The following is a 12,495-nucleotide window of genomic DNA, read 5'->3' as shown; positions in this document are numbered from 1 at the left end:
TGAACTATAGATAAATAAAATTTTGCTTTTTTAAATAATGATTTTTGTTAAATTGCACTGTACTTTTTTAAATATTGACTTTTTTAAAGATATAAACTCATTCCGATGTTAACTCATCAAGAGCTTTCATTTGAGTACCCACATGCATTTTTGATATATTTTTCATATATACATATATATAATATATATAAATATATGAAATATATGAAAAATTGATGTGGGTACTCAAATGAAAGGTCTCGATGAGTGTAACCTCCGGGTGAGCTCATACCTTTAAAAATGTCAATAGTTCACAAGATACAAGGTCATTTCTTAATTATGTATTTTGAGAACTATTTATATTTTAACAGATATAAGCTCAACCCGATGTTATACTCATCAAGAGCTTTCATTTGAGTACCCACATGCATTTTTGATATATTTTTCATATATACATACATATATATATATAATATATATAAATATATGAAAAATTGATGTGGGTACTCAAATGAAAGGTTTCGATAAGTGTAACCTCAGGGTGAGCTCATACCTTTAAAAATGTCAATAGTTCACAAGATACAAGGTCATTTCTTAATTATGTATTTTGAGAACTATTTATATTTTTAAAGATATAAGCTTAACTCGATGTTATACTCATCAAGAGCTTTCATTTGAGTACCCACATGCATTTTTGATATATTTTTCATATATACATATATGTAATATATATAAATATATGAAAAATTGATGTGCACAGAAAGAAAGGTTCACTTGAGCCAAGAAAATATTTTTCTTCCTAATTATTTTCTTGGGCGAAAAAAAAAATTTTTTTTGACACAAGAAATTTCACTTATTACAAAAAATCAATTCCCTTGCTTCAAGAAATACGTATTTTGATCCAAATCAATTTATTTAAGTCAAGAAAATTTTCTTGTTTTCAGAAAATTTCTCTCTTGCTCCAAAAAATGAAGTTCTTGACAGAAGTAAATTTTCTTGTCTTGAGAAAATTTTTCTCCTGCTCCAAAAAATTAAATATCTCGATAGTAAATTTTCATTAATATTTCTATTGACTAACATGTCAAATGGGAAGATCAAATAATATTGAATCATTTTTTTTCATTCAATATGTATAATTTCGCGCTAAAATAATCTAAAATGGGTATCAAATATTCAAGAGAAAAATTTTCTCATCTTGAAAATTTTTTTCTCAGCTGAAGTAGGTGGCGCTGCTTCCCTAAAGTATCTAAAAATCTTGATCAAATATAAAAATTTCTTGTATCAAGTATTAATGATAATTTGAATTAAGAAAAAATTACTTCCATCAAAAATAGAATTTCAAGAAAAATTTTTACTTCGGCCAAGACAACTTCGGTCTTCCTTCAGGCGACCGAAAATTTACTTGAGCCAAGAATTTTGTTTTCCAGTCAAGAAATCTTTCTTTCTGTGTGGGTACTTAAATGAAAGGTATTGATGAGTGTAACATCGGGATAAGCTTATATCCTTAAAAATATCAATAGTTTACAATTTTTATATATTTTCCAAAGTAATACACATAAATATATGAAAAATTGATGAAGGTACTTAAATGAAAGGTCTTGATGAGTGTAACATCGGGATGGGCTTATATCTTGATTTAAATACCCACATCAGTTTTTCATATATTTATATATATTACATACATGTATATATGAAAATTATATCAAAATGCATGCGGGTACTCATATGCATTTTTGATATATTGTTCATATATACATACATATAATAAATATAAATATATATTTATATATATATATATATATATATATATATATATATATATATATATATATATATATATTTAATATATTTATTATATATATATATATTAAATATATATATATATATATATATATATATATATATATATATATATATATATATATATATATAAATATATAAATAAAAGCTACTGATGAGTGTAACATCGGGATGCCCTTATATCTTTAAAAATATCAATAGTTCACAAGATACAAGTTAATTTCATAATTATCTAGAGATAGAGCATTTTCAAATGCAGCCTAAATACTTATTATCATAAATTTATTATTGGTGAGAATGATATGAAATCATGAAAAGATACAACTCCAGGTCAAGACTTTTCCAACGATACCAAATTTAACCATAAAAACCCATTTTATTATATAAATACATTGGCCACAAAATTTTGCTTATTCTTTTAATAATATAGATCATTTTTACAAATTACTAAAGTTATTATTATTATTATTCACTCAAAAATTAAAAAGCTACAGCAGCAAATATAACAACATTATTAATAATATCTAAATATTAACAATAGGGCTTCACATGAGACGAGAGTAGGCGAGAGTATCAAAAATCTTGTCTCGGTCTCGTAAATTCCGAAAAAATGAAGTCTCGTTCGAGTCTCGGTCTCGTCTCACTTAGTTCTAAATATTAAGGAGAAATATCATATTAAATGAAAAATAAATAATTTTTATTATTTATTTTAAACTTTGAGTTTTTTTTTAAAGTTACAATAAACTATTTCACAGATGGTCACCAGATTTTATACTTTGTAAAATTTATTGTTCTGTATGTGGATCTTTTCTAATTTTTCTAATAAAAACTTCATAAAAAAAATTTTACGAGTCAAAGAACAAGACTCTCGGGTTGCGCTATATGTGGTCTCGGTATCGCCCATAACATTTTCTAAAACCCTCGTCTCGCTTTTCCGAGACGAGAAAAATCTCGCTCTCGTGTGAAGGCCTAAATAACAATAATATTAATTATTATTATTATTATTATTAAAATAATAATAAATTTATAACATTTCTATTATTATTATTAATTATTTAAAATTTTTGAGACACCAAAAATAATAATTATAATAATGACAATAACAACGATAATAACAATGAATTGTGAAAAATTTCCATTGTTATTATTATTATTTAAAAATTCAAAAACAATAGCAAGTTAATTTTTTTTTTCATTGTACATTTGTTAAATTAACAGTAATTTAGATCTTTAAAATTTCGCAATCATTTTTCAAAAATTAATTATTTTTTTTTAGTATTTATAAAAGTGTGCTAAGTAAAAGTGTATTAATACGCTTTTTGACATTAAGAATTTTTTTTTTGAAGCCAAAAAAAAATCCTACAAATTTTAAAGTTAAAAGTAGAAAAAATTTTTATTTTTGCCTTTTTGGCTCTACAAATTTTGTTAGCATTTATAACGCCAGACAATAAACTAGTACTTATAAATTATTAAAAAAATTCTTTTTTTTCTCAATTATTACATCAAAATTTCAAGATTTTGCTTAAGAACATGTAGGACAGAGAATATTCAAATTTTGGATAAAATACTGAGACGCTTTTTGACCAAGTAATTTTTGAATAAAAAATCATTAAACTTGGCAGGAGTATGTTAATAATAGCCTTTCGTAAAATGATTCTTTTATTTTTAAATTTAATCATTGAAAAAAAATAACAAAATGATAAATAAATAAGTACACGGAAAAAAGAAAACTCGAAAAATTACAGTATAAAATGTAAAATCGGTCCCGTCGTAATCAAAACTAGAAAAATTACAGTTTAAAATAACATTTTTCTAAATTCAATTTGTTAATTTAATATTCAGAGCTTTTAATGTAAATATTACATTCTACAATGTAATTCTTATAAAATCTGTGATAATTGCAATCTGAAACTGTAATTTTTCCAGTTTTCATCACGAAGCGCCACGTTGCATTATATCACTGTAAATCAAAGTGTTTTAAAAGTGACTACAAATGGGCATTTAACATGGAAAATTAAAACACATGGAAGTGTTTTAAAAGTGACTACAATGCTTCAAGATAGGAACAAAACACTTTATGTGTGTTTTGTTAAAACACTTGGATTTACAGTGATACTGTAATTTTTCGAGTTTTCTTTTTTCCGTGTAGAGTTCGCGCGTAAAACTGCCTTATCTCCTATCACATATTCCCATCACATATTCAACTAAATAAACTTTACTATAAAGAAATTACTAATAAACTTACAACCAATATAATCTTCGAGATTGATTTATTTTTTTGGTTAATCTTTGCTTTAGTTTAGATTACTTATAAGACAGAATAATTAAAATGCAGCTAGGTTTGGACTATAGTTTAACTATAGTTTAACTATAGTTTAACTAAGAAAATTGAAAATTTTCGAAAATCGGGAAGTTATTGATTTTACCCCGTTTTTCGAAAATCGAGTTCTCATCAGATCTTGACGTTTTGAGGTCCTAGGAAGCTTTTCTGAATGTTTTCGCGATTATGTGCGTACGTCTGTGTGTGTGTATGTGTGTGTGTGTGTGTGTGTGTGTGTGTGTGTGTGTGTGTGTGTGTGTGTGTGTGTGTGTGTGTGTGTGTGTGTGTGTGTGGCCGTATGTAAACCTCTCATAACTTTTGAACGGCTTGAGCGATTTCATCGCGGTTGGCGCCATTCGAAAGGGCTTGACTAAACTTAGATTTTGACTATAATTTGGATCGATTCGAACCAGTAGATTTTGAGAAATCTCAAAAAAATTGCAAAAAAAAATTTTTTCAAATGTGGTTTTTTTGGAATAACTTTTAAATGGCTTTACCGATCAATTTTAAAATCTAATCAGTTCTTAAGATAAAAAAACCACGTCGATCACCGCAAGCCCGGTCAAAATCGGTTGATTCGTTCGTGAGTTATCGTTGTCGAAAAAAAAACCGAAAAAAGTGTTTTTTTGGAATTACTTCAAAATTACTGACTCGATCAATTTAAACTTAATGATCTTTTATGAGGCTTCAAAAACTGCGATGAATGCCGCCAACTGCGTGAAAATCGGTTCATTCATTCAAAAGTTATTGCCGTTTGAAAATTCAAAAAATTGTGTTTTATTAAACTGCTATTAGAGTTTTGAGCTCGGAGAGCTCAAAATGACTCAATAATCATATTTTTGAGCTCGCAGAGCTCAAAAACGTAATGTGTAACTTTGAGCGCTTAAGTACAAAATGAGTACTAATTTTTTTGAACAGTGTTTGGAGTATTGACAATTAGCCTGATAACTTCCAGTGCATTTTTATTTGTTTAAAATAAACAATCCGATATATTTAATTGGAATTTTTATCAATAGTCCAGACTGAATTACCGACAACAGACTATATACTACATGCTCTTAAAGATGCAACCAAATTTAAATAAATTAAATTCAAAAAAAAATGTATCTTCTTGTAAGCAATTAACATCTCACCGCATTTATTTAAAAAGAAAACCACTCAAACTATTACAAACAACCTAAAACAAACTCTATTTAATATATCCTCCCAAACAAAACAAAAACTACCTCAAACAAACTCAAAACATCTCTTTAAACTTAAAAAACAACCCTCTAACCACAAACCACTAAAGATCTCTTCCCTGTATGTTTCAGCCCGTTCTTCGAGAGGATATTCGCGGAGCATCCTTGCAAGCATCCGGTGATAGTCCTAAAAGACTACAACTCTCGGGAGGTGGCAGCATTAATCGACTTCATGTACCGCGGGGAAGTGCGGGTAGGGCACGAAGACCTAGCAAACTTAATGCGAGCCGCAGAAACTTTGCACGTGCGCGGACTAGCCTCTTCAGAACCGCGACCAGTGTCTCCCCCAGCGACGCCAACAGCCGCAGAAACAAGCGACGAGCTTCTAGGTTCCGACCGACTGACCCCGGAACCGTTACGGCAGTCGACGCCGCACGACGAGGAGTCCAGTTCTCCCCGACTGGCATCTCGGGGGTTCCGGGAACGTGAACGAGAACGGGAACGAGAAAGGTTACCACACATGACCCACCTGAACTTCTCCCTGCGAGACTGCACCTCGCCGCTCCCCAGGCGGAAGCAGGCCAGGCCCAGAAGAAGGTCCGGGGAACTGATCCCCCAAGACCTGAGCAAGCCGCACCCCCCTCCAAGCCCGAGTCCGCCCCTGAACTTCACCAGCCGGCACTCGCCGCAGAACTTCCAGCCGCTGCACCAACCCTCGGTGGCCCCCAATGAGGACATAGCCGAGAATTTATCGATGAAGCGGTCGGAATCTTCCCCTGCAGAGCAGATAAAGACGGAGAGCGAGCCAGCGAGCAGCCCCAGGTGCTCGCCTCTAACTGGAACCGGCCTCCAGCCCGACAGTTCCATCCACGACCTTACTCAATCGGGTATGCCGGCTCTCTCCGCGCTGTCCTTAACGCCTCCCCACCACCAAAGCGAGTATCTAGCGAACCTGAGCCACTTGGCAGCTCACTGGGGGCCGGGCCCTCAGCAGGCGCAGCTCCCCCACCACCGAGAAGACAGTCCGCACGCGAACAGGCTCCACCCCTTTCAAGATTCAGCCTTGACTCCCAGACGGTCGGTCTTTCCCATGGACGGAACCTCCCTCTTTCCGCCCGGGGGCCTGGAACGGGGGCTCCTTCTCGCGGATTTACACGATAGCTTCAAGCCTGAGGCTCTCCACGGGCTGTTCGGGGGCGCGAACCTCATCCACCACCCCACGAAGAAATCCAAGAAGCACAGGGGCGAAGACGGCCCCCGTAGGTGGTCGGACCACACCAGAATGCCTCTCGGGAGGCCCAAGGGGCAGCACAGTGCCCCCCGTGGTGGCCCCCCGCGTTCCTGGACCAACGCGGAACTCACTGAGGCCCTCCAGCACGTGTGGAACAAGAAGATGACGACGTCTCAGGCCAGTAGGATCTTCGGAATTCCGTATAACAGTCTTCTGATGTACGTCAGGGGCAAGTACGGCAAGAGTTTAAAACTGGAACAGCTCAGGAAGGACTGTACTGGTGGCGAAGTTATGAATTCGCTTAATAACAATGTCAAGGCTGTTCCTCCGCCCCAGATGAGCCACCCCCTCGGGCTCCCCCACCCCGACGACCAGTTCCCGACGCATTCGCTGCTTCATCAGGGGTTCTATCCGGATTTCGGTGCGGCTTTTCCTGTTCCGGTCAACATGGTTCATCTTCTGCCCCCCAGCGAGCAGAAGGCCTTCGAAGCCGCCGGGAACCCTGGCGCTGGGCCCTGTGAACTCACTCCTCCGAGCAGGTCGCCCTCTCCCGGTGCGGCGCTTATTCACGAGATTCCGCAGACGCCTCAGTCCGCTCCAGCGCTACTACAGCAGAATGGGGAATGAGGGACGTGGAGCGACGGCTGGGAAGCTGGGTAGTCCCGTCCACGTGAGACTCTTTTGTAAAATTTTTATTTTTATTTAGTATTATTATTATTATTGTGTATTGATGATAGGGTTATTATTGATAATGGTAATTATTGAGGCGAGGACAACAAGTGTTGATTATTGTTGTTGTTGTTATTCATTATTTTGTTCCTTATGCGTACGGGGTTGAATTTTAGGGTTTTGGGTTTTACTATTGGAATTTTGGGGGTTTTTTTCTTTAATTTTAGTATTCATTAATTTTTTAAAAGAAGAAGAATTATTATTAATTAATTTTTTTAAAGAAAAAAAAATAATTGTAATTATTTAATTTTTATTGAAAAATTTTAATTAATTTGTAAAAAAAAAATTGTAATTAATTAATTTTTATTGGAAAATTTTTATTAAATTCGTGAATTTTTTGAAAAGTTTTAATGATTAATTTTGAGGTAATTGATAAAAAAATTAAGAGTAGTTTTTTTAAATATTTAAAAAATGAGTGAAAAAAAAAACTATTTGAATATTAAAATTAAAACTAGAAAATTTGAGTAAAAAATTAAATAAACTGAAGAATAATCAGTTAATTAGTTATATTATTATTGATGAAAAAATGTAATTAGTGTAATTTTGGAAAATTGATAGTTAAAACAGTAAATTTTTGAAAATTAGATAAATTGAGGATATTAAATTAAAATAAAATTGATATTTTGTATTGAAATTACTTTTTTAAAATACAAAAATTAAAAAGAAAATCATTAAATATACTTTCTAAAAATTACGCTAAATTTTTCCAAAAAATTCAATTAAAAAAAGATTAATTTTTCGTATTTAAATTAATTTTTTTAAATAAAAAATTAAAAAAAAAATTGATTATACATTCCAAAAAATCATACCTAAAATTTTCCAAAAACATAAATATAAAAAATTAATTTTTTTTATCTAAATTACTTTTTAAAAAAAACAAAAATTAAAAAAAAAATTATATATATCTTCAAAAAATCACGTTTAAAATTTTTCAAAAAATTCAATGAGAACAAGATTAATTTTTCGGATTGAAATTAATTTTTCAAGATACAAATTTAAGAAAAAAGGAACATTCCAAAAAATCATAATTAAAATTTTCCAAAAAAATAAATATGAAAAATTAATTTTTTTTTATCCAAATTACTTTTTAAAAAAATAAAAATTTTAAAAAAATCTAAAAAATAAATAAAAGTTTCCGAAAAAATAAATTAATTTAAAAAAAGAAATTAAATTAAACTAAGATTTATTTTTTTGGTTTTAAATAATTGTTTAACAAGACAAAAATTAAAGAAAAAAATCACTAAATATTCTTATCAAAAAAATCTTTCAATTTTTCGAAAAAAACAACAAAAAAAATTATAAAAAAAAAGTACAACCCCTTACGCGTATAAACAAACAAATAGAATATGTAATGTAAAAAAGATAAGGAAAAAAGAAAAAAAAGACCGGCTGAAGAAGGCTAAAGTCAAAGAGTTTAAACCCGCGGGAAAAATGTCTCTTATTTAACATGAAATTATATTTTATTTTATTTCATATATATATATTTATATGATAATTTAACATGTTGCGTATTTATATACAATATTTTATTTATTTTATTTGAAATTATCTTTTTATATTTCGGATACGGTGCAAGGAGTCTTATCTGATGTTTGTAACAGAGTAAGAGCTCGGTTGTATGTGTTGGATGTGCGTATAAACAGAAGGATAAAGGGATGAAACGAGAGTAAGGATAAGAAAAAGAATAAGAATAAGGGATGGTAACCGGAAGGAAAACAAGCGCCTCTTTTACCCGTCGTTCATCCTCTCTAATGTAAAGAGATCTCCTATATGCAGTGCAATGCTTTAAATTGAAAGGGAACTTTTGAGACGACGGTTTTCCACCGAAATTACGGAATTCAACCTAGTGTGATATATATTATATATAAATATATATAAATGTGAGCAGGGTTCGTGCAAGGAAGTAGAGAGGACGTTTTTTTAGTTGCAAATATATTTATATAAATTTTTATTTATAAGTTGCTTTTTCTATCCGGCGAGGAAACGAGCGAAAAATGAAAAGAAAATGAGAAGAAAGAAAAACATGTTTAAGGGTGCCTGAAAAAAGCGAGGTTTTTAATATTTTACGCTGAAAATATGCAAGGTTTCTCGTGTTTTAAGAGATATAAAAAATTAGCTTGAAAAAATTTTAGTTCAAGATTTTTTTAAATTTCTAAAATAGAAAATTAAATTTTTTTTTGGTAATTTTTTTGGTTGAAAATTGAGAAATTTTTTAGAAAATAAATTGAAAAATTTTTCTTTTAATAACAAATTGATTTTATTTGATTTTTATTTTTTATTTTCATCAAAATTAAATGAATTTCTTAAGAATTTTTTCAATTTGTTTTTTTATAAAGTAATTACAGAATTGTAAATTAGTTATTGAAGATACGAAAAAAAGGTCTCGTGATTTTTTCGTATCTCTGATATTTTATTCAAAATTTAAGATTTAAAGTCAAAAACCATTTTTTATGACCGGAAAAATAAATATTTGAATTTTGATTCCAAAATTTTGGCTCAAATATTAAAAATTTGGAAAAATGATAAGAAAATTTTCTTATAAAAAATTTTCTTCTCTACAAAAAGATCCTCATCAAAATTTTGTATTTTACTAAAAATTTAAGATCAAAATTCAAAATTTGAATTAAAAATTTTGGCTCAAAAATTGAAAATGTAAAAAAATTGAGACTTTTTTTGCAGAAAATTTAATTTCTTAAAAAAAAAAGTTTCCTATGATTTTTCCGTATCTCTGATATTTCATTCAAAATTTGATACCCAAAATAAAAAACAATTTTCTGAGTAAAAATATTAAAATCTAGACAAAGTTCAATTTCAAAATTTTAGATTAAATTTTTAAAAAACAAAATAATTATAACAAACCTTTTTTTGTAAGAAATTTAATTTTCTATAAGTAAGTTCCTTATAAATTTTTTCATATCTCATATTTTCATCAGAAATTAATATTAAAAGTAAAAAACAATTTTTTGGAGCCAAAATAAAAGTATAGAAAGTTTAATTTCAAAATTTTTGATTAAATTTTAAAGATACGAGAAAATGATAAGCGAATTTTTTTTGTGGGAAATTCAATTTCCTTTAAAAAAGTTTCTCAATTTTTCTATATCTTTGAGATTTTACTCAAAATTTAAGACCCACAAAAAAAAATTTTCTGAGTCAAAATTAAAAACAAAAATTATAGACAAAATTTAATTTCAAAATTATAGACAAAATTTAATTTTAAAATTTTAGATTAAATTTTGAAGATACAAAAAAATGATTAAAAAATTTTTTTGTAAGAAATTTAATTCTCTTAGAAGAAGCTCCTTAATTTTTCTATATTTCTGATATTTTAACCAAAATTTGATATCAAAAATAAAAAACAATTTTCTTAGTCAAAATTAAAATATATTATTATTATGAGTTTTACTTGTATACCGTTTTCTGGTTTTTACAAGGCTAATTGTCTCAGCATCTCCGCATGTAGTCTCTTTTCAACTCTTTATTATCAACATATGCTCCGCTCTAAATTATCAACACAATCTTTCAACTCTTTTATTATCAACATATTCTCCACTCTTTTTATAATCAACATGTTCTCTACTTTTTATAATCAACATATAATTTTGCACATAACTTTATTCTCAATGCGGCTGTGGACCGACTTGTGCTTTCTGTACTGTATTTACCCTATTCCTCACCCCTTTCTATCGGTGTTGGAATAGTGGCGATGGGGAAACCACAGAGAAAACCCATGCCAGTACAGTTTGGCTACCGGGGCGACCCCCGACGGTTGGTGTTGGAACTATTTGAACAACCGTCGGGGCTCGAACCCTCGCCTCACGACATGATGCACGAACGAACTAACGGGACAATGTCTTAGTCCGCTCGGCCATCATGCCGCTCAAAATTAAAATATAAAATTTAATTAAAAAATTATAGATTAAATTTTGAAAATACGAAAAAATTACAAAATCTTTTTTGTAGGAAATTTTAATTCTCTTCAAAAAAGGTCATCAATTTTTCTATCTCTCATATTTTAATCAAAATTTGATATTAAAAATAAAAAACAATTTTTTTTAGCCAAATTAAAAATTAATAATCAAAATTTTCCGATCTTTTTATCACTCTTAAAGCACAATCCATATTTTAACTAAAAAAACTAAAAAATTCGCTTTTTTCATCTCCCCTTAACAAGTTTTTTTTTGTGTATAAAAACCCGCACGGGAGAGTGCAATAATCTCGGATAAATTGCAATGTTTAATTTGTAAATACTAATTTAAAAATTATCTTATATAATTAAAATAAAAAAGTAAATTATTTTGTTGATTTTGGCGTGAGAAAATTTTTTCCAAAGAACGAGGGCTATTTAATTAACCAAATATATAAATACAGATTGTTTAAGAATTTTTAAAAATAACAAAAAAAAAATATTACGCTCGTATCGTAGAAAAAAAAAACAGTTTTGAAGACTAAATATTATAAAACAGTAAGATAATTAAATTTAAAAATAAAATATTTGGATAAAGCATTATTGTAACGATAATTAAAATTAACAGTAATGAATAAATAAATAAAAATAACTATTTCGAAAAACCAGACGGAAGCGCAGGGTAACTAACACATCAGGGATAGCCACAGACAAATCTACGATAGATAAATGTTGAGATAAAAAAACATATTAATTAAAGAAGAAATAAAAATAGAAAAGTAACAAATGTAATTGATATAAATTATATAATACTTGATTGATAAAATATAAATAAATAATAAATAAAAATGGAACTGAGAAGTTTGAGCGAATAGGTAGGAGGGGAGGGGGGTCTGCCGCAGGGACGCTAACCTTAAATTTATAAATATTGAATTGACGTAACAGAAGATATTTAGAACGTCGCGTAATCGCACGTTAAATTGGATCCGTATAAAGACTTTATTAATTAACAGTGTGAATGGGTGTTATTTTTATCAAAAGAACTCAAATCGAACCTTCGCCAATGGAGGTTATATATTTCAATTTAAATATGTATAGATATATATATCTAAACAGGGTTATGTGTGTTTAAGTACCTAGAGTCTTTTAAACAAGTAACCGATTTAATGGGTTAGGTTTTTATTGTATGTGAGCGAATGGGTTAATAACAATAGACATGTGATAGGCACCACGTGCGACTTCAGTATTATTTTTCAGAACAAACGTAAATTTTAACGTACGCAATTGAGGAAATATTTCAGCGTTCTCTTGAGGTTAGGTTTTCTTCGCTCGAAAGGGTTTTGTTCTTTTT

The 12,495-nt window shown here is 30.0% G+C and overlaps 1 protein-coding gene across 5 annotated transcripts in view; it reads left to right on the top strand.

The window, feature by feature from the left end:
* Nucleotides 1-7,416, top strand: part of LOC123265626 (protein jim lovell) — a 170,965-nt gene extending 163,549 nt beyond the window's left edge. For all 5 annotated transcript variants that reach the window (XM_044729439.1, XM_044729441.1, XM_044729437.1 and 2 more), the window contains one exon: nt 5,413-7,416. In XM_044729439.1, the coding sequence (XP_044585374.1) occupies nt 5,413-7,138 (1,726 nt within the window). In that variant the 3' untranslated portion in view covers nt 7,139-7,416. The remainder of the gene's footprint in view (nt 1-5,412) is intronic.
* Nucleotides 7,417-12,495: the final 5,079 nt, after the last annotated feature.

Source organism: Cotesia glomerata, linkage group LG5 (genome assembly GCF_020080835.1).
Source record: "Cotesia glomerata isolate CgM1 linkage group LG5, MPM_Cglom_v2.3, whole genome shotgun sequence".
NCBI lineage: Eukaryota > Metazoa > Arthropoda > Insecta > Hymenoptera > Braconidae > Cotesia > Cotesia glomerata.
Note: the sequence above shows the minus strand (reverse complement) of the source record. Positions and strands in the feature narration are given on the sequence as shown.